This window comes from Watersipora subatra, chromosome 7 (assembly GCF_963576615.1).
Source record: "Watersipora subatra chromosome 7, tzWatSuba1.1, whole genome shotgun sequence".
NCBI lineage: Eukaryota > Metazoa > Bryozoa > Gymnolaemata > Cheilostomatida > Watersiporidae > Watersipora > Watersipora subatra.
In genome coordinates, this window is record NC_088714.1 from 44,574,202 (window position 1) to 44,602,027 (window position 27,826).

Here is a 27,826-nt window from a genome sequence, read left to right on the forward strand (position 1 = left end):
CTCACTTCGGCAACTACTGACAGGTACTATCACTTAGTTACACATGCAGAATGAAGTTGAAGCCATAACTGCAACGTACAAACTTTTATGGTATTTGCTAGGTAAATCAGACACGCTGATTCCGATTTCAAAATTAAGATTGCTCCACTAACTTTCAAAGTCATGAAGGCTTTTTTTAAAGCGTGTCAATATCCGTCTCGAAAACAACACAATCGGCACAACCAGCTCCACCCATAAATATGCGACGTACGCTAGCTTTTTAGCAACAAAAGTTAGGAATGTTTAGTCTGATTTAGAATGATAGAACTGGGTGTCTTAAAACCGATTATTATCTAAATTCAGCCTTCAAATCTTCTGTCTTTTATGAAAAGTAGATAAGCTATTTAAAATTGCTCCTAGCTTGTTACAGGATGTTTAACAGGCTGAACACCGAGAACAATGAGCTCAAAAAGTACAATTTTACCAAACACTAGCGTTGTCATTGCGCTTTTTTGAGCTAATTTTTAAATATGCAGTGTTAAATAGCTTATCTACTTTTCAGAAAAGACTGCTAAACTATTTTACAGGCAGAATTTAGAAAATGGGTTTTACGACACCCATCTCTATCATTCTAAATCGGACGAAACATCCCTAACTTTCGTTCCTAAAAAGCTAGCGTACGTCACATATTTATGGGCGGAGCTTGTTGTGCCGATTGTGTTGTTTCCGAGACGGATATTGCAACGCTTTAAAAAAAGCCTTCATGACTTTGAGAGTTAATGGACCAATCTTTATTTTGAGTATAAAATCGGAATCAGCGTGTCTGATTTACTTGGGATGCGCAAAAAATGCCGCGCAAGCTATTACATTTCTAACATTTTCCACACTTCAGTCATTCCTATTTTGAAAGAGCGCTATCAAGCGAGACAGGAGTGCGCCGCTATGAGTACAGAATTTCTTATCATTAATCCACAACAGGTGAACCTCCACTGAAACACTTACAGCGGTAACTAAACGTCTGCACAATTCCAAATCCACACAATGGAAACATAGCAATGAGATGACTTCCTACTTGCAGCAGCATACATACCGGCAGCATAAGAGCTTGACCGGTCAGTAGCAGGATGACTGGGATGACCGTAAGGCACCGGAGCCTCGGATGCTATAGACATTACATCATCGGGGTGGGGTGGCACGCGACCCGTATTCTGTTTTGGTGGACCTGCCGCCCTAGGATTCTCATCCGCTCTAGAACTACAAACAAAGGCCTATACTTGCAGAACTGTGGCAAAAGATTTTTAATGTGATGCTTCACTAATATGTGAAGGTTTATAAGGAGCCAAGCCACAGACAGGTAACCCAACGAAATCTTTGCATAAAAGCCCAAGGCTTGGACCTAAACATGTTGTGGTAGGTTTAGTCACATACCTTGACAATCTAGTAATTGCATTAACAATGCCAACTTTTTCACGTCCAGACAAGAGGGCTGAGACTTATTGGTTAATAATATGACACAGTCATGTTTCATGCAACATTATTACACATTCAACATTCAAAGCATTCTATTGACTTGAGCACTTCATCTGATGTTTAGTTTGCTGCAGGGATGTTTCTAAAAGGATCTCTCCATGATAATCGTGAGAGGAAATCAGCCAAATATGATATCATGTACAAAAATGAAGCTGCTTTAGCAAATGCTTAATAAGAAATGGCCGGTTTCAGCCTTGCATATTTTATGTCTAAACAAATAATTGACGCAAACAATAAATCGTGAACTGTTACTCTTATAATCATATCAAGTTTTGCCCATGTTTTTATATCCATATAAAGAACTTGGGAAGGAGTCTAAACTGTCTAATGAATTGCCATAAAAATCTTTCTACGCATACACGAGTCTTTCTTTGTTAGCTTGATATCACAAGTACATGTGTGACAGATCGTAGCATTTCACATAGTGCACAAAGGCTAAAGTTAAAATTGTCAATATGCCTTACACTTTTGTAAAGCCAAGTCATTCCCAACATTCATGAAAATGTAACGTTTGTAGCGTGTGATTGCTATGACCTTCCTAAACATCAACAAATAATACTGTTTGAAATCAAATCCATCATCTTTGAAGATTAATTTCTCAGCTTTTGTGTTGACCCTTTGACCAACACTAACTTCGATAAAAGCAAGTTAAACTGCTTCGATTTTAATTCCGAAAACAGTTTTGAAAAGCTGAGAAATTTCTCTATTACATAGAGCTAAAACAATTTTCTGATCTGACCTCATTTGTATTGAAAATGATATGACCTGTAACATATATCTAGGCATCTTTCACAATCAAACAGTAATTACTTTAAAGCTAATAAAATAAACAAATTGGAAAAACCTTTTGACAATTTGCTGGCAGCACTGATCTTTCCTTTTACAGACGCTTAACGAAGCTGACAATGAAATGCAAAGATAAGGCTTGATGTTAACACATGATGTTAATACACGATAAAACAATATGTGTGCGAGAATGTAATATCAACACGTACATCCCCTCCCAGTCATCATCATACACCCCTTCCCATTCACCATTGTACATCCCCTCCCAATCACCATCGTACACCCCTTACCATTCACCATCCTACACTCCCTACCATTCACCATCGTACACACCCTCCCATTCACCATCATACATCCCCTACCATTCACCATCGTACAGCCCCTCCCATTCACCATCGTACACCCCCTCTCATTCACCATCGTACACCCCTTACCATTCACCATCCTACACACCCTCCCATTCACCATCGTACAGCCCCTCCCATTCACCATCGTACACCCCCTCCCATTCACCATCGTACACTCCTTACCATTCACCATCGTACACACCCTCTCATTCACCAACGTACACCCCCTCCCATTCACCATTGTACACCCCATACCATTTATCATCGTACACCCCTCCCATTCACCATCGTACATCCCCTACCATTCACCATCGTACAGCCCCTCCCATTCACCATCATACATCCCCTCCCATTCACCATCGTACACCCCTTACCATTCACCATCGTACACTACCTCCCATTCACCATCGTACATCCCCTACCATTCACCATCGTACAGCCCCTCCCATTCACCATCGTACACCCCCTCCCATTCACCATCGTACACCCCTTACCATTCACCATCGTACACACCCTCCCATTCACCATCGTACATCCCCTACCATTCACCATCGTACAGCCCCTCCCATTCACCATCATGAAACTTAGAATTTGATATAATAGGAATAGAGGTGGCAGAGAAGAGAATACTTAAATGAGAGTCACCCACTTCTAGAACCTTCTAAACTAAGCTTCTATAAAAAGTAATCTTGATTTCTATCACAGTTACCATAGTTTTTAAAGCCTTCAAACGACAAGCAATAAACAAAAAATTGAGTAACTTTTAGTGCTTCCACTAACAACATTTATAATCACTACTTGAGCTTACTAGTCACACAAAAATGCATGATAATTTTCGTACATTATGAACACCATAACCAAGGTCAAAGTCGGCACCAGATAAAAAGTATTCTTAAGACCGGCATAGTTGTCTTTTAAACGAATGGTGGAATGATTAGCACAAACTGTGAGACTAAATGTATTGTATAGACCGTCACTATTAATAGATCCATCAAGTATTGCTAAGCCAAGCAAGGTAGCCAAGCAACACGTGATATATTTTGATGCTATTGGATTAGGTAGATAACATGTACCAACTGATATAGAGATACAGTATTTCTATAGATGAACACAACTACAAACTGATGACTGTAGTTGTGTTAACGTATAGAGAGATGGTTCATGAGGACATACAATGGGTTGTATGTCCTCGTGAACCATGAGGACATACAATGGGTTGTATGTCCTCGTGAACCATGAGGACATACAATGGGTTGTATGTCCTCATGAACCATGAGGACATACAGTGTGAACACTTTGTGAACATCAACTTACTTCCAAGATAGCAGACACGCAGACACAAACACAGACTCTAATAGCTTGTGAGAAAATACTATGTGGAAGGAAGGACATGTTATGATACATACACTCTGCCACTGTTTTGGCTGACTGAACCATGAACAGGAGAAGGACGTTCTGGCTCGTCATATCGACTGCTGACAGGGTGTCTGGAAGAAGGCATGCGTCGGACAGTGTCCCTAGTTGACTCACTGTCATCATACGAGTCATCAAGGCCGGCATCAAGGTCAAACTGAGGAGGCACAGAGTACCTAGTAGACAAGACATATTACAGTAGTGAATAATATATCAACATCGTAGTATGAACCTTTAATCAATCAAGCTACAATTAGATACAAAAGCAACATTGCGGCAACCTTGTGTTGTCTCATTCCCTCTGTAAGAATTCATCATCATAGATGAGAACCCTAGTATCTCCTAACCAAACACTCAGTAGTGTAAATATACAAAACAAGTTATTACACAAACACTGAATCTTAGCTAGGAAAAGGAGATTGTTGGGTTGGCCATGGCTAAAACTTGAGATAATGTACTTCAACTTTCTTATTACCAAAGCATGTATATGATATTGTATGATTGTATGGCTACAGTTTGCAAGATATTTAATCAGATCCAAGTCTCCATGCTACTCGTTATCTTGGCTAGGTGCCATGGATTTAACATGGAAAATATTTGATTCAGAGGTGATTTTCAAAGTACTAACACCGAAGTTGGTTACTTGTGTTTTTCACCGATCAGCTGGTAGACTAGCAACAATGATTATTCAGTATTTAGCAAAACAGGTGAGGAAATAGAAAGGGAATACGCAATAGAAACTGATAAAAGGGCAAGAGAAAAAAATTCGCAATGCAAATAACACAAAACATTTATTATTTGTTATACCAAAGTTGTAAGACAATCTCCATAAAACCATATTAAAAAGATTCATGTGTATTGTTCATATAATTATTTAAGTTCTTCGAGCATGGTAAAAATCATCATAGTGATGACACGAATAAGCAATTATAGATGTTTTCAAGTTCATTTAGATAACTTGAATCATGAGCAGACAACTTTTATAAAATCCACTAAACTTGCACAACCTTAGATAAAATAGACTGGATGGATCATGACTTAATCTGAAATCAACTGCATAATTTGAGTATCTCACCTGTTGAATTTACTGGGACTTAGCCTAGGTTGGTCTGTCGCACGGGAAGCCTGCTTGGACCTCTCCAACTCTGCCTGTGCTTTTTTCAGTCTATCGGTGGCTTCGGCTAGCTGCCTCTTCAGGTTTTCCTCTCCAGACATATTAGCTCTGATCTCATCCAGCTCTCTCTTGAGCATGTCAATAAGGGCAGCCGACTCTGATCCTGATGAAGCGTTGTCCTTCAAAGTAAATATGAACATTTGGAAAGCTCATCGTACAGAGTGTGAAACCATGAAAAATAGAGTTGTCTCCCCATGTACATTTACAAAAAAGTTTAGCAGTTAATAGCGTGCTATCATTGTGTATTAAGTCTGCTCGCAATCAACCAAGCTTAAAAAATGAGCAGACTCATAAACTCGTAACTAGTGGATCAAATAACTAACAGAGTTAGGTAAGCCTTGTTTGATAAAGTAACTACTATTAGCTATGTACTACATCTGATTGATATGCAAGAAAGCATGCCTCTAGTAGAATTATAGATTAATGCACTAAACCAAAAGTAAAGGGTCCCGAATAAGGCAATAATATAGAAGGAGCAGAGGAAGAAGCAGTCAGCAGTACACCAACTCATGGAGAGTTAAACACAGTCAGAAGAGATACTAGTTAAGCATGTTAACTGCCTTTCAACAAACAAAAACGCACAAAATATAGATATAATTTAGAGTGATGAAATTAAGTAACAAAGTAAACACCTTACAAGATGATTGCAAAGCACCTGATCACCCAACAGAACACAGTAACAAGATCGTTTTGTTTGCACTCTTTGTGTTTAGTGAAAACCTGCAGCCAAACCCTAGACTTCCTGGTGCCTGTACCACCATTATGACATCAGAGATTGCGGCACCTCCAGGTTCAACCCTTTCTACTCATCAAACTGCATTTACCTTTGATCTGGTTTCCTCCGCCAGCGCCGAGCTCAAGTTAATGATTTTCTGCTGCAGTTTGGAGTTATCTTCTTTTAGCTTCTTGGCCTCTTTCTCCACCTGTTTCCTGTCTTGTTCTCCCATTTTCTGGAGTGCAGCGAGTCGCCTCTCAAGGGGGTCGGCCATGTTTCCACCGACCGGCTGACCCGATTGCGCCTTCTCAATCATAGCATCCAACTTGGCCATTGTTTCAGCGTCTCTGAGGGAGCGATTCATCTCTCCATCATGCCTCAACCGCTCATTTTCCCTCTGCAATGTTTGTATACTTCATATACAGCATGACGACGAGCTACAGAGGTCAGTTACCATGACAACACCGGTCATTTTAGCCTTGTTTCTAAACAATAAAGAGGTTATCATCAATCATTTGAACTTGACAGCTTTTGCACGACAGGTAGAAATAATACTGACTGTAGTCCATGTACGAACTGTATGGAGCCAATTTAGATTTGCTCCAATCCTATTATAGTCTATAAAATAATAATCGATGGAAAACGCAATTTCCCCGATTATCTCTAACATACGCCTAGAAGCAGGCAATAGTGTTTAAAGGTTGTAACAAGCCACAATCTATTTAGATGACAATATGAATAAATGTTTGTGCTATTGTCCCATTTTTATTGATTTATTTCAATAATTTGGAAGATAACGTGTAACATAAAAACTGTTTACTGATAAGACTAGCTACAGCGGTGGCTATGTGCACCAGAGTGAATTTTCTGAGAAAAAAAAGAATATTTGAAGTGTAACCACCTCGATAAAGTATAACAATGCAATAGCTAGCAAATCAAAAGATAATAGTAATTGTTATAATTATCTACCTTCGAATGATGTAACATTAGAATGCCTTTTTTAATGCAGGATACAATATCCAGTTCAACACACTTATAATATCATGATATTTTCTGTTATAATTTGTTCAAAAAATAAATGTCCCAAAGTTATAAAGTCAAGTGTCTATCTAAACGCGAAAGTTTTCACCAGACTATGAAAAAATTTAGCAAAGCTATCACTAAGATAAATAAAGGCTTATATCAGAAACTTGTTCGTGTTAACTGAAAAATTTAAATATTTAATTATGGTAGAATAATTTAGCTCACCATGTTTAGCTAATCAGTAAAATATTTTAAAGCGGCCAGCTGCATTATAAAACAGCAAATAATGCCTATGCTAAACCAGTTCACGTGGCCAAAACAAGAGCTTTAATTTGTTTTGGCTTCTATGAGATACAATAGATCTTCTACCACTGCTACCCTACCGAGTAACCTAAGAAATACGAGCTTAAGACTTTCAACTAGCCAGACATATGCAAGAAGTGACCTTGAGCTTGCTGAGCTGTCGCTTTAAGTCAGGATCTTGAGAGTGGCCCCGCTGTTGCTCCTCTAATTCTCCTTCGAGTCTATCCTTGAGCTCCTCTAGCCTCCGTACATCTTCCTCCAGCTGCGCCTGAACAAATGAGATAACTCCAAATCACAAGTACAACACAACCGGTGATAAGATGGTGTAACAACTCCCATGAGAAGATATGGAAGAAATGATGAGTGGAATTACAGTACAGCTAAACGCGTAACGGAGACTATCAGGACGTTTCTCATACAGTTTCATGTAACATACAAACATAGAGCCAGTTAATCTATCTATCTATATATTTCTCAAAGTATGTCCGTGTGTATGTCGTATGTCTGTCTGCATTCTGGCTATAGCTATTATTAAAATAACTGCAGCTGGACAAAAATGCTGACGCAATGTCTCGACGTACCGTCTTTAGAAGCCTAGCGCTAATTAACTAGCTTACTGGAATTTTCCATTAGCAATGTGCCAGGCTAATAGTTTAAAAGTTGTTTGACAAAGTTTTAAAACCTTTACAGTTGTTTTTATGTTCCACACAAAACACTTCTTTCATGATATTTAGTTTGAAAGTTAGAATGGGAAAGATGAGTTTTTCAAGTTACACGTAGAGATGAGTTGTTACACTTTAAACATCAATTATATTACACAGAATGTAATATAATTGATGTTCAAAGTGTAAACATCAATTAAATTTCATTCTGTGCAGTATAATTGAAATGAGATTTACATTGGACACTCCTGTTCGTAGTATATCCGCTGATCCAAGCAGAAGACACTGGTACAGTGAGAGATTTAACCAATGGGTATATACAGTAAACTTGGTAAATCCACTACATGTCAAATAAACTGGCAGATCAAACAATAAGTTAAGGATAAATGGCTAATCTAATGGCAATTATTCTCTTCATTGTCATCACATAATCTGTATGCAGAGTTAAGGCTGAAGCGGACTGGAGGTAATATGTGAAGTACTACAGAATGCTAGCACTAGCCTCCTAGCAATCAATGAAAACACTGAGAAAAATCAGGGAAAAACACGGGGGTTCAAGGACGAGGGTAATCTATTTGTCCTTGCCATTTATGTAAATCAACTTACACTATGACATTTGCAATATAAACGGTATAGATTTCGTATTCATTTTGAATAACCTTATTTTAAAAATACCAATCATTCTGAATTGGCGTAATATTATTTGAGAGCGTTTTTAAAACAACAAAGTGATCTTTATTATTCTAGTTCAGATTTCATGGTCCAATTAATTCTTTGAGGATCAGCCCACCAATCATCACTAAGTAAGAGGCATAAATATCAAATACTCCTATCAGATATCAACAATCAATCCTTTCACCGAATAACACCATTGGTGACCTCTAACCGACCTTTGTGGGACTGTCAGGCCGATGCATCGAATGCTCCAGCTCTTCTGTAATCCGGGCATTCGCTTCCTTCTCAGCCTACAAAAAGGAGTGAGGACTGTGGAAGAATCTTTGGTTTGATAACTTACTGTCAGATTGCAGTGATTCAACAGCAAGTGTGACAGAAGGAAAACTACGTGGCTGAGTGAGAAAATATTTTTGGTTGTACGATTTTAGTAAGCAAAATACTTATGGAATAACAATGAACGTACTTGGGAATCTACGTAATATGACTTGGATGTAAAAATCTTAACTCTTTGCGTACCACGTAACATTGAGCAGCGCAGCTCGACACAGCATTTGCGTGTGTCCAAGTGCTGTGCGGTATGGCTTCAGTAGCTTATACGAAACCTTGCTGATAAGTGAGAAGTTAATTAATCAACCTATCGTGTCTGTACTCGAGTGAAAGAAACATCTAATCTAAAATCTTAAGTTACAATCATCTGCAGGCGTTGAACCAATAGACATGTTTACAGCCTATCATGTCTGTACTCGAGTGAAAGAAACATCTAATCTAAAATCTTAAGTTACAATCATCTGCAGGCGTTGAACCAATAGACATATGTTTACAGCCTATCGTGTCTGTACCCGAGTGAAAGAAACATCTAATCTAAAATCTTAAGTTACAATCATCTGCAGGCGTTGAACCAATAGACATATGTTTACAGCCTATTGTGTCTGTACTCGAGTGAAAGAAACATCTAATCTAAAATCTTAAGTTACAATCATCTGCAGACGTTGAACCAATAGACATATGTTTACAGCCTATCGTGTCTGTACTCGAGTGAAAGAAACATCTAATCTAAAATCTTAAGTTACAATCATCTGCAGGCGTTGAACCAATAGACATATGTTTACAGCCTACCCTGAGGTTGCTTATGCTTTGTAAAAATCTTATTTTTAATTGCGATTTTTTCTGCGCAATGATCAGCCATGTCAGACACCTTACAACAATAAGGGTTTCACTAATAGAAGATTATTTCTGACAATTATTTAGTGAACAATAGTACTACTGCAGTGAGTGATTATTGTATTTTTAAAAGTAATAATACTGCTGTAAGCTATAATAATATTGATAACTCAAAACACGCTCACAATAGTAGCGAAAAGGGCTGAAAAGTGCCCGAGCTCACTCTGTAACACATTTGTAGCCTTTTTATGGCATCAGCAGGTGTAAAGTTTTATGCTCATTAATTTGGTATCAAAATATTCTTTATAGATCTTGCGGTTCAAAAGTTGTGACAATTTATATGCACCCTTGTCAAATATTATGGATATTATTATAATATTATTTGGAATATTTATGTCCCACTAAAAATTAATTTGAAAGCGAAAGAGTTAAGATCAAACACAAGCTCTGCTGTGTGACGATATAAGCAACTTTGGTAATGACTAATGACGAATAGTGATTCAGAGAAATATAAAATATATATAATTCAAATGAATAAAATTCTTTTTATCTAGATAAATAAATAAAAACTCCCCGAGGGTGATGGACAAATGAATTGGCTTTAAAATAGGATCAGACCACACCTCGGCATGAAATCCCATCAACAAACCGAACAAATAGCCAGCAGCACTCTACTGGCTATAAAACTACCGCTAGCCACCAATAATTTTACTTGCAAGCCTGTCTACTCCGACACGATCAAACCCAGACTCCTACACTGTAATCAAACACACCAATCAAGCTCTGGCTATCGCCCACCTGCAAAGATCTTTCCAATTGTTCACAAACTTTATCCTTGTCACTGGCAAACTTTTCCAGCTCACTAAGACGTGCCCTCAGTGCCTGCGTGTCTCCGGCAGAGTTCTGTCCTTGTCTCAAAGAGGTAAGAATGTTCTTCACTTCTTCAGCAACATTACCAATCTCAGGCTGCGAGGTGTCAGCTGCCACACAATACAACATTATACCATGTTACTCACTCATTCTCTTAAAGGAATGCAATAGGCATGGATTAAACTTCCTGTCGCGTTATAAGAGGTCAATGACTGTCTCGTGTCCTTATTGTATTAAGAAATATATCAACCAGTTAATAAGATGGTTAAACATTTGGAGGATGCAAATGTAAGACTAACAATATTATACAATTTGACACATTGGGCCCAACTCCTTACTCAGGTGAGCCTTGACTGCAATATGATGAACCTGCCAAGATTGAACGCACAAAAAACTCCTGTAAACTTTCATAAGTTTGTCTGTAACTTACCTCGAGTTTCAAATCAAATTTCAATTTTTGCTAGTAATGGCTGAAAAACCATTAACGGGTTCCAAAAGCTAGAAAATGTCCAAGTTTATTGGGCAATGAAACGCCTATGAACATTTACTGATAATAAATTGGGATATACATATTTAACAAAACAACAACTTATGCAAAGCTGCCTAAAACAACCCTCAAACTACTTTGTTATCTTGAAGGTATGTTAGCGTAAACACCATAAGTACAGTTGTATGTGAAAGACTGAACCTCATCATTGGTAAACTAAAATTCTCATTTCCAACATTGTTACTCATTGTGAATTTAGTCAATAACCATAAATCTATAAACAGTCAAACTCGGATAACTCGCCCTCGCTTAGCTCGAACACATGGTTAACTCAAACGAACTTGTTTGGTCCGTTCCCACGCAATGATAAATAGCTTTAAATCACTCGACATCAACTCCGTTAACTTGAACAGTTTTTTGCCCAACGGCTACCGAGATGGTTGTTATCGCTTTAGAATATCACTTTATTCCAAGCCATAGAAATAAACATCAACTTTTTGTAGTTCATAGGTGGCGTTATTCCCATCATCGGCAAAATATTTTCGTTAATGACTCTTCTAAAGGTTTGCAAAAAATCAAATTTTACCAAACATCCACTTAGCGATGGTCATTTAAAGGCAAAGAAAAGCGAGGTAACCTTCGGATAAACTTAAAGAAAAATGGGTAAAATCGATCTTGCTTAAAACGCTCTAAAGAAAAAGATGTCTTTTCTTCTGAGCATTTCAACAACGAGCAAGTTTTGCAAATTTTAATCGGAAAACGTCCTGGCAGTCACATCACCTAAAACAACAAACCAATCTCAAGTGATAGAAAAGTCTATACTTTCTGATAAATTTTTAAACTTTACATTAGAAGCATTCAATTTGACACAAGCCATTTGTAGCTAATAAAATCTATAGCTAATAAAATATTGGAATAAAGAATCCACAAAGCAGAAGATTTGATCTCGGTACCTCCAAAAATCTTGGATCTCACCAATCCGACACCTTCCTAACTAAACCACACAAGCTTGATATATTCGCTAGGCAATATATGTTGCTATATGGGAGCAAATAGGCTACTGCTCTTGGTCACAACGCAAAGTGATGGTGTAACGTCCTGGGAAGTGGTAGCTCTTATTAGTAAGCTTAATCAAATTATCCATTGGCAATGTGGCAGGCTAATAGCAAGTGGCAGGTAACTCTCATTACCCCTCATCGTTTATAAGCTGATTTTTAATACCCGAGCAACGCCGGTTAGCGCAACTAATTCATTCTACTAATTTCATTCTTATTTGTCCCAATTTTATAAATGTAACCCAAACAGCTGTAAAATTATGTTTATGATTATGTAGGCTAAATCATGATTCATTTTTTAATGTTTGAAAATAATGTAAAAAAATAAGTCCAATCTTTTCCTACTTGCGGGGCTAAAGATGTGAGTTTAGAAATATCTTGGAACGGATTAGGCTATTTACATGTATTTTACTGATCGCATAACGTAAAATCTTTATAACACAAATGTTTCCGGAATGTTCCAGGAACGGAGTATTTATGTTGTGAAAGCGTCTACTGTACTATAGTAGACTGTGATGAGTCATTTCTTAAATAAAATGTCTACAGCATAGCTATAGTGACTGTATAATTGTAATAATCTAAGGTTTGACTACAACAACAGGCTTGAAGCAACCAAACTTGAAGGTGTATTACTACACATTTTCAGGTCACTGAAAAGGACCTTGAATTTCATTAATTCATACATTATAAAGACTACTCAAAACGTTCTGTAACTATAGTGCGAACTGACTCTCAGGAGCCTTGACAGAACAAGAAGCTTACCTCCAGGCCTAAAGAGCTGCTCATTGATCTCTCTAGCCTCAGATTTCTTCTGCTCAAGCACTAGCTCAAGATCCTCGAGCGCTTGCTCAAGATCATCGCGCATGTCCTTAGCCTTTGCCAAGAAAGCTTCTTTGTCATCTTTCTCCACGAGTAAAGCTTCCTGTTACAGACTTACAAAATTAGCCGATGCACTCGAGCTAACAGATGAATTAAATGAAGGTATACTACTAGTAAATATGCCTTAATAAACAAAAAGATGAAGCAAGCAAAGCTGTAGAAAGTATTGCGTCACTCTATTCCAGAGACTTGAAACTCCCTGTGAATTAATTGGCATTCTCAAGGTACTTTGTGTTTACATTTCAAATTGGAGAATCTAGTGTTAAAATACGGATGCCAGACTTGTACAAGGAGTACACTAAATGCCAGACTTGGACAAGTGAACAAGGAGTACACTAAATGGCCATTTCTTTGGTTTGAGATAATTGAGAATTTATGAAACGTCAACTTCGGCATTTTGTGATTTATATCGAAACTAAATTTCCTTTATCGGTTGGCTTTATGCATGATGGTATGTGGAAACTGCCCTTCACACATACTAGTGCTACATATGCAACCACTCATATGAGTGTATTTAGTACAAACTAATGATTGGGACTATTTTCAAACATGAAGTGAAACTAGAAATCTTGCATGTTTTCTTTTTAAAACATTTAAGCATGCTTGACCGAAATGAGATTAAGTCTTAGAGCTCATCAATTATATCAGTACTGTTTCAGCTTATTCAGGTTCTTCAATATCTTGGCTTTCAAATGAGCCATTGTTTGACATGGTGAGACAGACATTGGTTGGTGTTTATAGGATTTCCCAAGAGCTCTACCACAGAAATCTTCAATGGTATAGGCTCGCAAATTATGACGTCATAATTTTCATATTACGTGTTGTGTGGTCTTACCGCTTATTTATCAACTACGATGATGACACTCGCGGCATGCGAAGGTAGGACAACTCCAGAGAACCAATGATGACAAAGGAATTAGTGTCATTAGCTCTTCATGTACATATTATTTCTATAAGTAGCTCAGATTCCAAGCTCCATACTATATTTTCTCAATGATATTATGCACTAGCTCTTTCTTTTTATTGTGACGTTGCGGGGCACGACTGAGGCTAATTAATTTCAGGCATTGCGTGATCTTGCAAAAGTGCAATTTACATATAGTGCTAGGGCCACCCCACTGCAGGTCAGAATTTATTCGATGTGATTTCTTTACCTTTATCAACAACAGTATCTTGATTGAAGCATAATCATATTTAGAAAGCAACTTGGAACGCGATACGAAATCTTCAGATAATAATACTACTACTACTGCATTTCTGTATTGGACAAACAATGTCATCATATAAAACAATGTGATAATAATTACTATAAACGTTTAAAATGAACGAAAGGATGAAAAAAGCAAACTCTAACGATCACTCGAACTCTATTAACCCAGAACATGTGTTTGTATTGGTCAGGCGTTAGCACGATCCCCGGGCATTGTTGATTATCTAGAATCCTAGTTTATTATTAGCGCTCTCTGGGTTTAAGAGCACCGATTGTCACAGAAAAGCGCAGCCTCAATGGCGGCGAAAGGGATCGACGACCTAAGGCTAAATGCTAATTATGACATCACATTGAGGGAACCACAACCAAGTGTTTTTTTTATTGCAGGACATATTTTTGACACCCTGTTTTTCATAGTTCTATTATTTTTTGTGTATTGAATATAGGCTCATTCGAAAGCCAAGACTCTAAAGTACTGAAATATATGATAAAAATACTGATATAATTGATGAGCTTTAAATACTTATAAAATAAACCATATTATTAAATAATAAGTGATATAATACTACAGTGCTGAGCAAAATTATGAGACACCTCCGATTTTGAGTTGTTCGCAGAGTTTTATAGGAGCTTCCAATCTCCAACTTGCCCTATTGTCAAAACAATGTAGATATCAATGAATGCAGAATTTTATGCTCTATACAATGGTATCTAATAACTTTTTGTTAAAACATTTAACTAAATCTAATTAACAGATTAGTGGTAGAAACATAATAGTACAAATTCTCAATTTCATCTTAAAGGTTCCATCGAAATAATGATTTTGGAAATAAGCCATGATTAGTTGAAGTGTTAAAGTAAGACAAATCTAATCAAAGCTGAGTGTGATTAATTAAATTTAAAATAGTAATTAATTTTTTATCATATTTTATTCAATTGTTTATGATATTACAATAAAATATTAATTTACCGACCATTTAAGTTAATGTTGATATGGGTAACAACATGTCATTTGAAAAATACAAAGTGTGAGAAGTTGATTAGCCAAAAATATTTGCGTCAACCAATATGGTTGGTATACAATGTGCATAGTTGCACCTTATACCATTCTCTTCAGCACAGAATTCTGAGTCTGTTGATATGCATATTACATAAACTAAATGGAAATTTTAAGCTGTAACAGTGATAAAAATATAAATTTTATGTTTTTAGAAAGCATTAAGAGCGGTCTCATAATTCTGCAAAGCACTGTACAAATAGAAACATGGCTAGAAATGGAGAGGATAAAAATATTTCAAACAGCAAATGTCCTTGACAAGGCAATCAACCAATGAGGAATCTTCCGTAGCCAACAGGCACTGAACTCATTCCTGCTAACATTAGTTTCTCTTAGACTAGGTTCCATAGAACCAGCTTACATAAATAGCACCATATTAATAAAACATTGCCAATAGCCGCAATTTCTAGCAATTTCTAGCTAACCAACGAGCTATGCAATTAAACCACCAATTACATTACCACTTGACATTTGTCATTGCCCTGAGCTACGTTCATGAGCAAGTTCATGAGCAAGCATGCTGGTTTAAAATTATCAAAGGAAGAAATTACTACAAATTAAAATTAAGTTACACAGATACTTGTGTGCCGATTACTGTCAAACATGCTTTATGTAAATAAAACATGACTAAAAAAGATTGCATTGACGAAACCTACTAAATGCACGAGATATGATGAATGTAGTTGATTTGTACAGCCTAACGGGTTCTACTTAGTCATGTGACTAGTTCTCCTGCACTGCAATCTCTTCAATTCGTATGATAGAGATATTTTGAACGGCTAAGTAAAACCAGTGTTATAGCCTGGCGTGTGTTGCTGCAAATGAAAATTTAAGCCTTGAACAGCTGAAACAAAGAAAAAGTAGCTGTAAAGATTAATTTTCCACCAATCATTGCCAAAAGCTGCAAATGAACTGCCTTCCTAACTCGAATGAAAGTACAAAACATACATTCAGTTGTTGTGTTGTTGTCATCAGTTACCAGGCGTATGACGAAAAGCTATAGTTTAGCTGAGAGACGAGATGAGCAGAGAGCAGATTATATAAAGTGAAGCTTGATTATGGGTATAAATAAAGGCAGACATGACATTTCTACATACCAGTTTGATGCGGAGAGCCTCTACGTCTTCCTGCATACGCATAAGTACCAAACGATGTAAGGACACACAACTCCTACTTTCTAATGACAAGTACAATACAAAGTTATCGCATAGCTAGTACACAAGACACAACATTTATATCATCTCATAAGATCTTACACTACTAGCAGGAAAGAAGGAGAAAGGTGTACAAAGCAAACTTTCCAACTAACTTTTTCTGAGTCCTCAAGGTCAGAAGAATCGAGACTTCGGTCAAGGTCGTCAAGCTGCTGCTCAGCCTCTGACACATCGGCAGCATTCTTGTCGAGATTGTCAAGGAGCTGCTCCCTGTTGCTTTCAAGCTCGTCAATCTGGCAAACCACATAGTCAGAAGGTTAGTGAAGCGGGGAGTGGTACAGGTAACGAATGACGCTTTCATTAGACTAAAGCATTGGCAATCACAGATACAGAGTGTTCACATACTTTATGCTTTGGTCACTACTGGCCACCAAGTAAATATATCAAGAAATAATTTATATATGTTATATATATTATTGATATATATACATTATATATGTTATATATACAGATTACATACGTTATACATATAGCGTATTTTTTGTTCAGATGACTTATCTAAATCATATACCGTATATGATTTAGATAAGCCACTTGAACAACAAATACGCTATAATCCAACACAACCTAACAGATAAGATAGCACAAAGGTCATGGTAATAAAAAGAAATGTTGGAACTGCCATGACCTGCAAGCATGTACTCATGGCCAATAAGCTTTTACAGCCTGCGCTTTGAGAGAAGGTAAGCCACATCCTCTTTAAACCATTGTCAACATAACAGAGAGTGAGTTACAGTTCATAACAGCCTGTTAACCGTTAAATATTGAAAGACTGAACTTAGACCCAAAATTGAGTGATGCTGTCATGCAGTAGGAAACAAGAAATGAGATAAACATAAATGATGGTGAAAACCTTGATCAATTAATGCTGAAAACCTTCATCAAGTGATGCTGAACACCTCCATCAAGTGATGCTGAACACCTTCATCAATTAATGCTGAACACCTTCATCAAGTGATGCTGAACACCTTCATCAAAGGATGCTGAACATCTCCATCAACGGCATCAAGTGATGCTAGACCTATCCATCAAGTGATGCTGAACACCTTCATTGAGTGATGCTGAACACCTCCATCAATTACTGCTGAACACCTTCATCAAGGGATGGTAGTTTGTTATTTGATTCTTGGTTAATCACCTTTAATTTATGCCATTTGGGTTCATCACAATGCAAGAGTCGAAGCACTCCTGTATTTTTGTGAAATATTTTCACACTTAACTTGCATTAGTGCACTCATCATATCCATATGAAATATTATGAATTAAAACACTGTTGTTTGTCATGAAGTATGCTTAGACTTTGACAAAACTCTGTATTTTCAAGAATATTCTGGAAAGCTGACTCATTAGCACCTTGAAGAAAAGCTAATTACAATGACATAAAAAGTAGTTCTTATGTTTCATACGCACTGCCAACATCAGCCCACCCATATGGAAATCAAGATTAGCTAATCTCCTCACAATTGCAAAAAAACCAACAAAAATCTCATGAGCTAAATAGATAAAAACTTTTTAGTTTACAAAGTACATGTTTTTTTAATTTTAATCTGCAAAATGAAATAGTAATAAATTTTGCAACAAACCTTCAGTTCATGTTAGCGACTACATACATTCAAAAGGATATTTTGTATCATCGGTTAACAGAAATATTTTGCTATAAGAATGGACCTGAGTGAAATAGCTTTCTTAAAAGCATGTGCTAGAGAGACTATAGTAGCTGATGTAGAAATGATAAAAGATAAAACAATCTCACCGTCTGCTGCACTATCTCCAGTTTTCCTTCTAAATCTGCCCTCTCATCCTCGGGCAACGGCTCAGCAGACCGGTTGGCAATTTCTGACAACTGCACCAGGTGCTCGGCAGCAGTCGCTACCCTTTCCTCTGTGTGACGAAGTTGGTCATTCAGCAAGGCCAGCTTTCTGTCAGCCTCCTCAACCTCTTTAAGCCGATGGTCAAGCTAGAGGTTGGAAGAGAAGCATTATATGATATATTTGCCTGACACTACAGACAACAGCTTAAAGGTAAATGAACCTGAGAGTTCATATTAGCAGGTTAAGAAGTAAATAATAATAATAATACATTACAAGTCACAGTATAATGTCTAAATTTATAATGCTTTTTACTATTCGACACTGATCTATTTTCAAGTTCAGAGCTTCCGAGGTGGACATGTGTAAATATACAAGGGTTATCTCCTCAGACAATGAAGGCTACCCAATGTCTAATGATGTAAGCGTGTCACTCTCCGCTAAATGGTGGGTTAATCTTGAATTGTTTACCGCATATACAATTGCTAATACTGCATGTTCGTAACAATTTATATCTGTTTACTGTTCAGATGAACAGACTATCCAAATATGTGACCAGTATTGATACTCCAAATAGCTAAAATATTTACATGTCCACAAGACATTAGCATCAAGACTGTATAAAATGCATTACAGATTATTTTAAAACCTTTTAGTGTTTAGCTGTAGATTTAGTAAATATACAGTTGGAGAGGTAATTATACACAAATATATGATCACCATACACCAAAATATGATCACCATACACCAAAATATGATCACCATACACCAAGATATGATCACCATACACCAAGATATGATGATCATATACCAAGCTATGATGATCATATACCAAGCTACGATGATCATATACCACGATATGATGATCATATACCAAGTTATAATGATTATATACCAAGCTATGATGATCATATACCAAGTTATGATGATCATATACCAAGTTATGATGATCATATACCAAGTTATGATGATCATATACCGAGATATGATGATCATATACCGAGATATGATGATCATATACCGAGATATGATGATCATATACCGAACTATGATGATCATATACCAAGTTATGATGATCATATACCAAGTTATGATGATCATATACCAAGTTATGATGATCATATACCGAGATATGATGATCATATACCGAGCTATGATGATCATATACCGAGCTATGATGATCATATACCGAGATATGATGATCATATACCGAGCTATGATGATCATATACCAAGATATGATGATCATATACCGAGATATGATGATCATATACCGAGATATGATGATCATATACCGAACTATGATGATCATATACCAAGATATGATGATCATATACAAAGATATGGCAATTTTATATGAAGACATGATAAACAAATACCAATGCATCCTCTTAGGCAATATATGCTATAGACTGTCAGCGTAGGATGACTTATTCCAATGACCTACATAAACTCGAGAACAAGTTCTATTTCAGTATAACAAACTCCCTATTTAAAAGAAATGAAACCAATTTTTCTTAGCTTGGAGGAATGCAGTCTCCAGCAACTATACTGGAGATAACAGCCCAATTTGGGATTGACACTGAGTGAATTATATCAACCCAACCTTGACCACTGCATGTCCTGTTTATTGCTCTACCAAAATCAACAGGCTTTTTGAAAATCGCTGTTATAAGTGACACTGAACAGAAATGGGGGTCAAAAGCTTGCCAAATGTCTTTAGAGTTTATTACCTGCAGAAGGGTTTCTACTTGCATAGTTTAAATAATCACTGCGTTTTCGTGCTTTAAACAGATTCAGAGTTGCTTCCATTCCGATTCATAAAAACTGTAAAATCTGAACCCATTCAAAGCAATAGATCTTTCCACGCTGCAGTTAAATTTGTGCGAAGACCTTTGCTGTGAGAGTATGACCACTACTAGTAGATTCTAATCGATAATACTCGGCTAAGCTCTCTCCAGTGACAATAAAAAAATTTCAGCCTACAACTATGCAGGTTTCTGCTATGAAAACATTCTACTGCTACCCACTACTGTTTTTGTTTGAATTTTGATCTTTTCATTAACATTTACATTCCAAGGATGGGCTGCTCGTACAAGAATGACGAAGTATATACTTTTTAGTGCAACTTGTTTACTAGGAATGAACTGAGAAGTGACCTTGACCTGAAAGTGAATCTATTTTAACATGTTTTGAGGAATACATCGCAAGTCTGGGAAAGATCTATAGTGCAAATCGTTGATTCAACAGGGTGTGAATTCGTCTGCAGTGGGCAACTCCAAACCCATTGAAAGCATAAAAATACAGTGAATATTAATCTTCAGTTTGTGCGTTCAATCAAACATATATCACGCTTCACTCTTCCAGTAAAACTGTCAGAGTTCTGCTACACAGAGAGATACTGTTGGCCTCTGTGTATCTGTTTATGGTCTCTTGTTACAAGTCATAATAACTGGCTGGTTTCCTTTTATCAAGACAACGTAATACCCTACAATACACGCTTTAGCTTTCCGCAATAGAAAAACCACAAGCTAACCTCAGCATCAAGAAGCGAGTCGGGAGAAGTATCACTAGGCCTCCGTCTGTGGACTCTCGCATTGGCCGGATGTCTCATATGAGGTGGCCATTCAGGTCTATCCTTCGCGTGCTGCGATTTACCGATATACGGACTTTCCATCAAATCCTCCCCATCATCCTTCCAAAGATAAGAATGTTATTTGTTTGGCACGCTACTGGGGTTTGAGTGTTCACATGAGGGGAGTATCATTACTGCTGTGATATCATTACAACAGTCCTCGCATAAAATATAAAGGTAAGATGAGGAAGACCTCGATGCAACCAATATTTCCAGCCAACCAAACAGTAAATAAATGAAACTCTTTATACTACATGTAGGTGTGATCCAGATCTTCCCTGTCACTCAAAGGTATGAAAGTGCTCCAGGTTGATTGTTATGCATATTTTTTTAAACATGCATTACTGTAATAAATTCCAGATTACCCAACAAAGCAATTACAGTAGATGCTCCTACAACGTGAATAATCCGCTCCACGAACATTTAGGTTATAAAGACTTTACGTTATACGAAGTGTAAAATAAATGCAAATTGCCTAATCCGTTCAACAATCTTCCCAAGCTCAACATTTGGCCCTTCAAATAAAAAAAATCAAAACTTAACCTTATAATTTAATGGCTGTACAATAACTGTAGTATTATTGGTTTGTATTGACAACTTTTCCCTCGTTTCTTATCACTTTCAGTTCACTTGGTGTAGGGTCCATGATTACAGTAATTTGCCATTAAGTTGAGAGGAGCGCACAACTCCAATGTCATTTTAAATCGGCTTTTGATTATTTTTTTCAAGATTGCAAAGTCAATGCTACATAGAAAACAATAAATATTGTTTATGTCTTAAATAAAATAAAAATGTGTAGTTACTACAGTAAAAGCAAAGATAAAAGATTGCTTTCAATGAGATTCAAACTCATAACCCAACTCCAACATTCAGCTTGCTAGACCAACACTCAAACACCAACAATTGACCACCTTTGGGTATTTCTCAATAATTGTGCAGCTACTTATTCTCTGTGCTTCATCGACAATCTGACGGCACACTAGTGCACCAGGGTACTAGTGTATATATATATATATATATATATATATATATATATATATATATATATATATATATATACATGTATATATGATAGAGATACCCCTATATATAGTTTTCTCGCCCAATAGTGGTAAGAGAGAAAATGACATTTGCAACGCAAACTAAGATTGTCGTTATTCAAATTGAACTTGAGAACTTGCACCGACTTGACGCATTACGTTAAATGGAAGTTTTCATGTAGTATAAAACTAAAACTTTACGTGAATTCTTTACGTTCAGTGGAATTTATGTTATAGAAGCTTTATGGTATAGAAGCGTCTAGTGTACCGCAGACAGATAAAGGTGGAGCAATGTAGTGATAGCCATAAATCAGTGTATCTGTTGCAGTTAAGTAGTGCATAGATAGTGCAATATAGCAGTAAAGTAGTACAGTAGTAAGGGCAAGTAGTGCATATGTAGCCATAAAATAGTGCAGAAGTAGTGCATCAGCAGTACTTAAGTAAAGCAGAAGTCGTAGTCAATAGTGCATCTATAAAAATTTGAGTAATTCTTAGTTTGTAAATGTGTAATGAAAAAGGTACTTTTGACGTCACATCCAAGAAGCACAGAATAACTGTGGATTTACCTAAAAAATAAGTGAACCAAATTATAACGGTGAGCTACCCACAATGCAATGCTAAAGCAATACTATTGACATATAGGGGTGGATTAGGACTTACAGCCCCCGACGGAGTGTCAGGTTTCTTGTGAAGGCTGGTAAACTTAGTATCAATCTTATAAAAGGCCAACTCCTGCTCGAGTTCATAGTGTTTCTGATTGGCTCTGCTAAGCTCCGCTTGCTTTCTGTCGATAATATCCTTTTTGGCACTCAGCTCGAGTTCAAGATTTTGTATCCTCCGCTCGCTCTCTCCTACGAGTATGAGAACCCACATAGAAACTCTACCATAGCAAGCGCTTGTTTTTACACTCAAGAGCAGCCGTATGCCATTGGAGTATCAGTGTCATAAGCAGCTATAGTGAAGTGAATCCGAGCAGCACTAACGGTACAAACAGGGTGAATATTAGTATCCACAGTAAACATTGTCACTCAAAAACATAGTGAGGAAACACAACTCCTACTGAATAGTCTTATATCCATGGCAGAGACTCTATAGCCCTGTCAGAAATTATGAGACCACCCACAGTTAAAGAGACATTTGCTGGTAGTGATGATTTACTGCCTCAATTTTGCTAGAAACCACCACAAACCATATATACAATAACATGCAGAATTTTACAAGCATTAATATGGAGTGAGGTTTCAATAAGCAACAATTGGCAATTAATTTTTTCCATAAAAATGAGTATGACAACTGCCTTCACAAAATTAAAAAAGATAGCCTAATTACTTGTCAATTGAATTCTTGACTAATCAATATTGTGATACTATTGGAGCATAATTTTAACAACTCTTGAAATAATGGGTGGCCCAGGAAGGGACATTGATGTGTGTAAAGTAGCTGGATTACCATTAATACATATACATGTACAACATGATAAGACTAATTTCATCACCTCTGCTATAAAGTGTGACAGAAAAACTTTTGCTATATTTTGCTAAAATAAGGAGAAATTTCTACATCCAATGATGTTCAATATGTGGTAATTAAATGGATTAACATTCGCTCCACCTTCGCTCCGGCGAAGGTGCCAAGATGAGCAGAGGCCTGAATTATTGGGTGGTCTCATAATAATTGCTAGCAGCACTATAGATCCTCAGATAGCTGGTCTATCAGTCAAAATATGAGAAGATAAAAAGCATAGAGCAAGCATTGATCCGATAGATTCATATCCTGGCTATGGAACATAATAAAACTACCGAAATCAAATATCAAATCATGAATTAAGCAAAACGAGTATTGAGGAGTGAGGAAACGAATGATTCCTACGCGACGCCTTAACCAGCTGACTGTCACTGCGTTGGGATCGCTCAAGCTCTTGCAAGGACCTGTTATGATTATCCTGGAGGTGCTCAAACTTCTGCTGCATCTCGTTTACTTCCAAATGTAGTGCTTCTATTTCCTCTAAAACGGTAGTTAGAATGGTACACAGCACTGCTTCAAACTACTGTACACTAGCCAGAGCATTCTTGTTGAATATGCAATAAAAGTGACAACGTTCCTGTTGAGATTATGGTGGAGATGACTACTAGTGTTAGGGAAGCAAGTCATATGCTGCACTCCTCATTAGTAGCTTCATAAAACAGCGTAATACAAGAAAACTAATAAGCGCAAGGAGTAGATTTGTTTCTAATAAAAGCTATTATTATTCGCTGTACATGACCTCTCAATTGCCATCTCCAAAACGATTACAATTAAATTTCAATAACTCTGTGAATTACTAGCCATTATGATAGTTTATAATCCACAATATTAATACGCTATCAAAGAGACAGACCAGCTAAGACTTGTTCCTGAGCAATGATTCAACATATACCATATACAATCAGACACAACCATCTATGATAAGATCACTATACAAGCAGTGCTCCAGTACCAGCTTTCCTATGCAATATACAATGCAAAACATAGTTCAAATATTCTGCGCTTGAGCACGCAATGTTATACACATGCACATCTATATACATGCATATATATAAATTTCCAAGTTTGTGTGTGTACTTCTGTTTGTCCAGCTATCGCCATTAAAATATTGGAAGGAAAAGTCTGTATCAAAAAAGATTTGCTCTCGGAATCTCCTATTCGCCAGGCAAATACTTTACCAATTAAGCTACGCGAGATTGATGGCTTTATTGGGCGATATATATCGCTATGCAGGTGAAAATACGTTACCGCTCTCTGTTATGGTGCAACATTATTTTATGCTTGCTCTCACGGCTTTTATTAGTAAGCTTACTCAAGTTAGCCATTGGCAATGTGCCAGGCTAATGGCAGGCAACTACATTACCTGCAACTGTTTATAAGCGGTTTTTTAATACTCGTGCAATGCCGGGCATTTCGCTAGTACTGTATGTATATAAAAGTTGAAAAATCAGAGCCGTTTGATATTTTTAGGGCAGCTAAAAATATCAAACTTCGCATGTACGGTTTTGAAATAATATTTTAGTCTATATATATATATATTAATATCAAAGTTTGTCATTCATCTGTCTCGCTATAGTGATGAAATTCTAGCAATAACAAATACGTTCTAAACTGGATTTGAACTTAGGAAGATTGCAGCCACACATGATGAAACAAGCTTCTAACCACAAAGCTATATACATGTAGTTCTTACCATTCCAATGGCTTTTACTATACACTGTATACCCTTTTCGCGATTGCACATGTTAAATTATTAATTAATACAGTGCGCCTGCAGGTTGCAATGCCCTTGTTATATTATTTTTTTCGCTTTACTTTATGAAGCACGATGCTTTTTCATCTTAGCCATGCTAGGGCAGATTTGTTTTCCGCTATCCGATGTCAACAAATATTTTCCTCGAAATGAAAATTCGGCGGTTGGTGTACTGATTACGACGAAATAACAAAAACATCAATATGCTATTGGCCGAAACCCTCCATCAACGCCTGAAAGAAATATAAGTTGCTCGCTATCTCAGTTCAGCGTTATCAGCTTGAGGATAGTGAAAACGAAACCAACTACAGATAAGTGATAAAATTTTAGCAGATACCAAAGTGAAATACATAGTAAAACTTAGCTTCAAGTACGTGTTTAGTAAGCTAAATTCATTTAAGATAAATTCACCACTCAACGTCAACGTTGTACGCCTGTTTTGATGGTAAAAACTTCCTATGTAATGTTATAATGTTGTAATGTTAGATTTTATTGCAGATCATAACCACTGAATACACTAAAGTTACTGTAGGTAACTGTAGTTACTAAGGTTAACATACTATTTTGTTACTAATTCTGAATATGTACAGTACGTATATCAAATTTTGATGATTTTTACCAGGGAGTGTTTGCATTTTATAATTACTATGGGTTTCTATACCTCTCTATACAATATTTTTGTCTTACCATGCCAACACTGAAATGAATTGAAATCATATAATTGTATTATAATTTTTCATTGTAATCATAGCAGAACAGAGTTTATTTAGCCATTACTTGCTAATTATTTCTCGTTTAAATTTGAACACCTCGACAGTTTTATTTTTTCTTTCAATTTATTCCAACAAAACACTTTTTCATGATACGAAATTTCAAAGTTACAGTTGTTTCATAAGTTTTAAAACCTTTACAGTTGTTTTATTTTTTCTCTCAATTTATTTGAACTGCACAAAACACTTTTCCCACGATATGAAATTTGAAAATTAGAATGGTAGCTGTTGTTATATGTTAAATACAAATAAATTTTCTGGCAAAGATTTTTTTTATTACCTGGGTAACGCCGGGCATTCAGTAGAAGTGTAATAAAGACAAAAAGTTCAGCCATTAGTGAACTTTTCTGACATTTTACTTACTGCAATAGTGATAATAATATCGATCATAATAGTGATATAATATCGATCATAATAGTGATATAATATCGATCATAATAGTGATATAATATCGATCATATAGTGATATGATATCGATCATAATAGTGATATAATATCGATCATAATAGTGATATAATATCGATCATAATAGTGATATAATATCGATCATAATAGTGATATAATATCGATCATAATAGTGATATAATATCGATCATAATAGTGATATAATATCGATCATAATAGTGATATAATATCGATCATAATAGTGATATAATATCGATCATAATAGTGATATAATATCGATCATAATAGTGATATAATATCGATCATAATAGTGATATAATATCGATCATAATAGTGATATAATATCGATCATAATAGTGATATAATATCGATCATAATAGTGATATAATATCGATCATAATAGTGATATAATATCGATCATAATAGTGATATAATATCGATCATAATAGTGATATAATATCGATCATAATAGTGATATAATATCGATCATAATAGTGATATAATATCGATCATAATAGTGATATAATATCGATCATAATAGTGATATAATATCGATCATAATAGTGATATAATATCGATCATAATAGTGATATAATATCGATCATAATAGTGATATAATATCGATCATAATAGTGATATAATATCGATCATAATAGTGATATAATATCGATCATAATAGTGATATAATATCGATCATAATAGTGATATAATATCGATCATAATAGTGATATAATATCGATCATAATAGTGATATAATATCGATCATAATAGTGATATAATATCGATCATAATAGTGATATAATATCGATCATAATAGTGATATAATATCGATCATAATAGTGATATAATATCGATCATAATAGTGATATAATATCGATCATAATAGTGATATAATATCGATCATAATAGTGATATAATATCGATCATAATAGTGATATAATATCGATCATAATAGTGATATAATATCGATCATAATAGTGATATAATATCGATCATAATAGTGATATAATATCGATCATAATAGTGATATAATATCGATCATAATAGTGATATAATATCGATCATAATAGTGATATAATATCGATCATAATAGTGATATAATATCGATCATAATAGTGATATAATATCGATCATAATAGTGATATAATATCGATCATAATAGTGATATAATATCGATCATAATAGTGATATAATATCGATCATAATAGTGATATAATATCGATCATAATAGTGATACAATATCGATCATAATAGTGATATAATATCGATCATAATAGTGATATAATATCGATCATAATAGTGATATGATATCGATCATAATAGTGATATAATATCGATCCTAATAGTGATAT

The 27,826-nt window shown here is 36.0% G+C and overlaps 1 protein-coding gene across 1 annotated transcript in view; it reads right to left on the reverse strand.

The window, feature by feature from the left end:
* The window catches only part of LOC137399457 (centriolin-like), a 63,469-nt gene that overhangs the window by 28,816 nt on the left and 6,827 nt on the right, over positions 1-27,826 (reverse strand). Inside the window, exons 6-18 of the mRNA XM_068085582.1 lie at positions 23,892-24,026; positions 22,683-22,873; positions 20,884-21,042; positions 18,294-18,497; positions 16,636-16,773; positions 12,943-13,102; positions 10,567-10,748; positions 8,823-8,897; positions 7,413-7,538; positions 6,054-6,341; positions 5,131-5,348; positions 4,049-4,231; positions 1,070-1,227 (exon numbers count right to left, since the gene is read on the reverse strand). Of these exons, the coding sequence (XP_067941683.1) occupies positions 1,070-1,227; positions 4,049-4,231; positions 5,131-5,348; positions 6,054-6,341; positions 7,413-7,538; positions 8,823-8,897; positions 10,567-10,748; positions 12,943-13,102; positions 16,636-16,773; positions 18,294-18,497; positions 20,884-21,042; positions 22,683-22,873; positions 23,892-24,026 (2,217 nt within the window). The remainder of the gene's footprint in view (positions 1-1,069; positions 1,228-4,048; positions 4,232-5,130; positions 5,349-6,053; positions 6,342-7,412; positions 7,539-8,822; positions 8,898-10,566; positions 10,749-12,942; positions 13,103-16,635; positions 16,774-18,293; positions 18,498-20,883; positions 21,043-22,682; positions 22,874-23,891; positions 24,027-27,826) is intronic.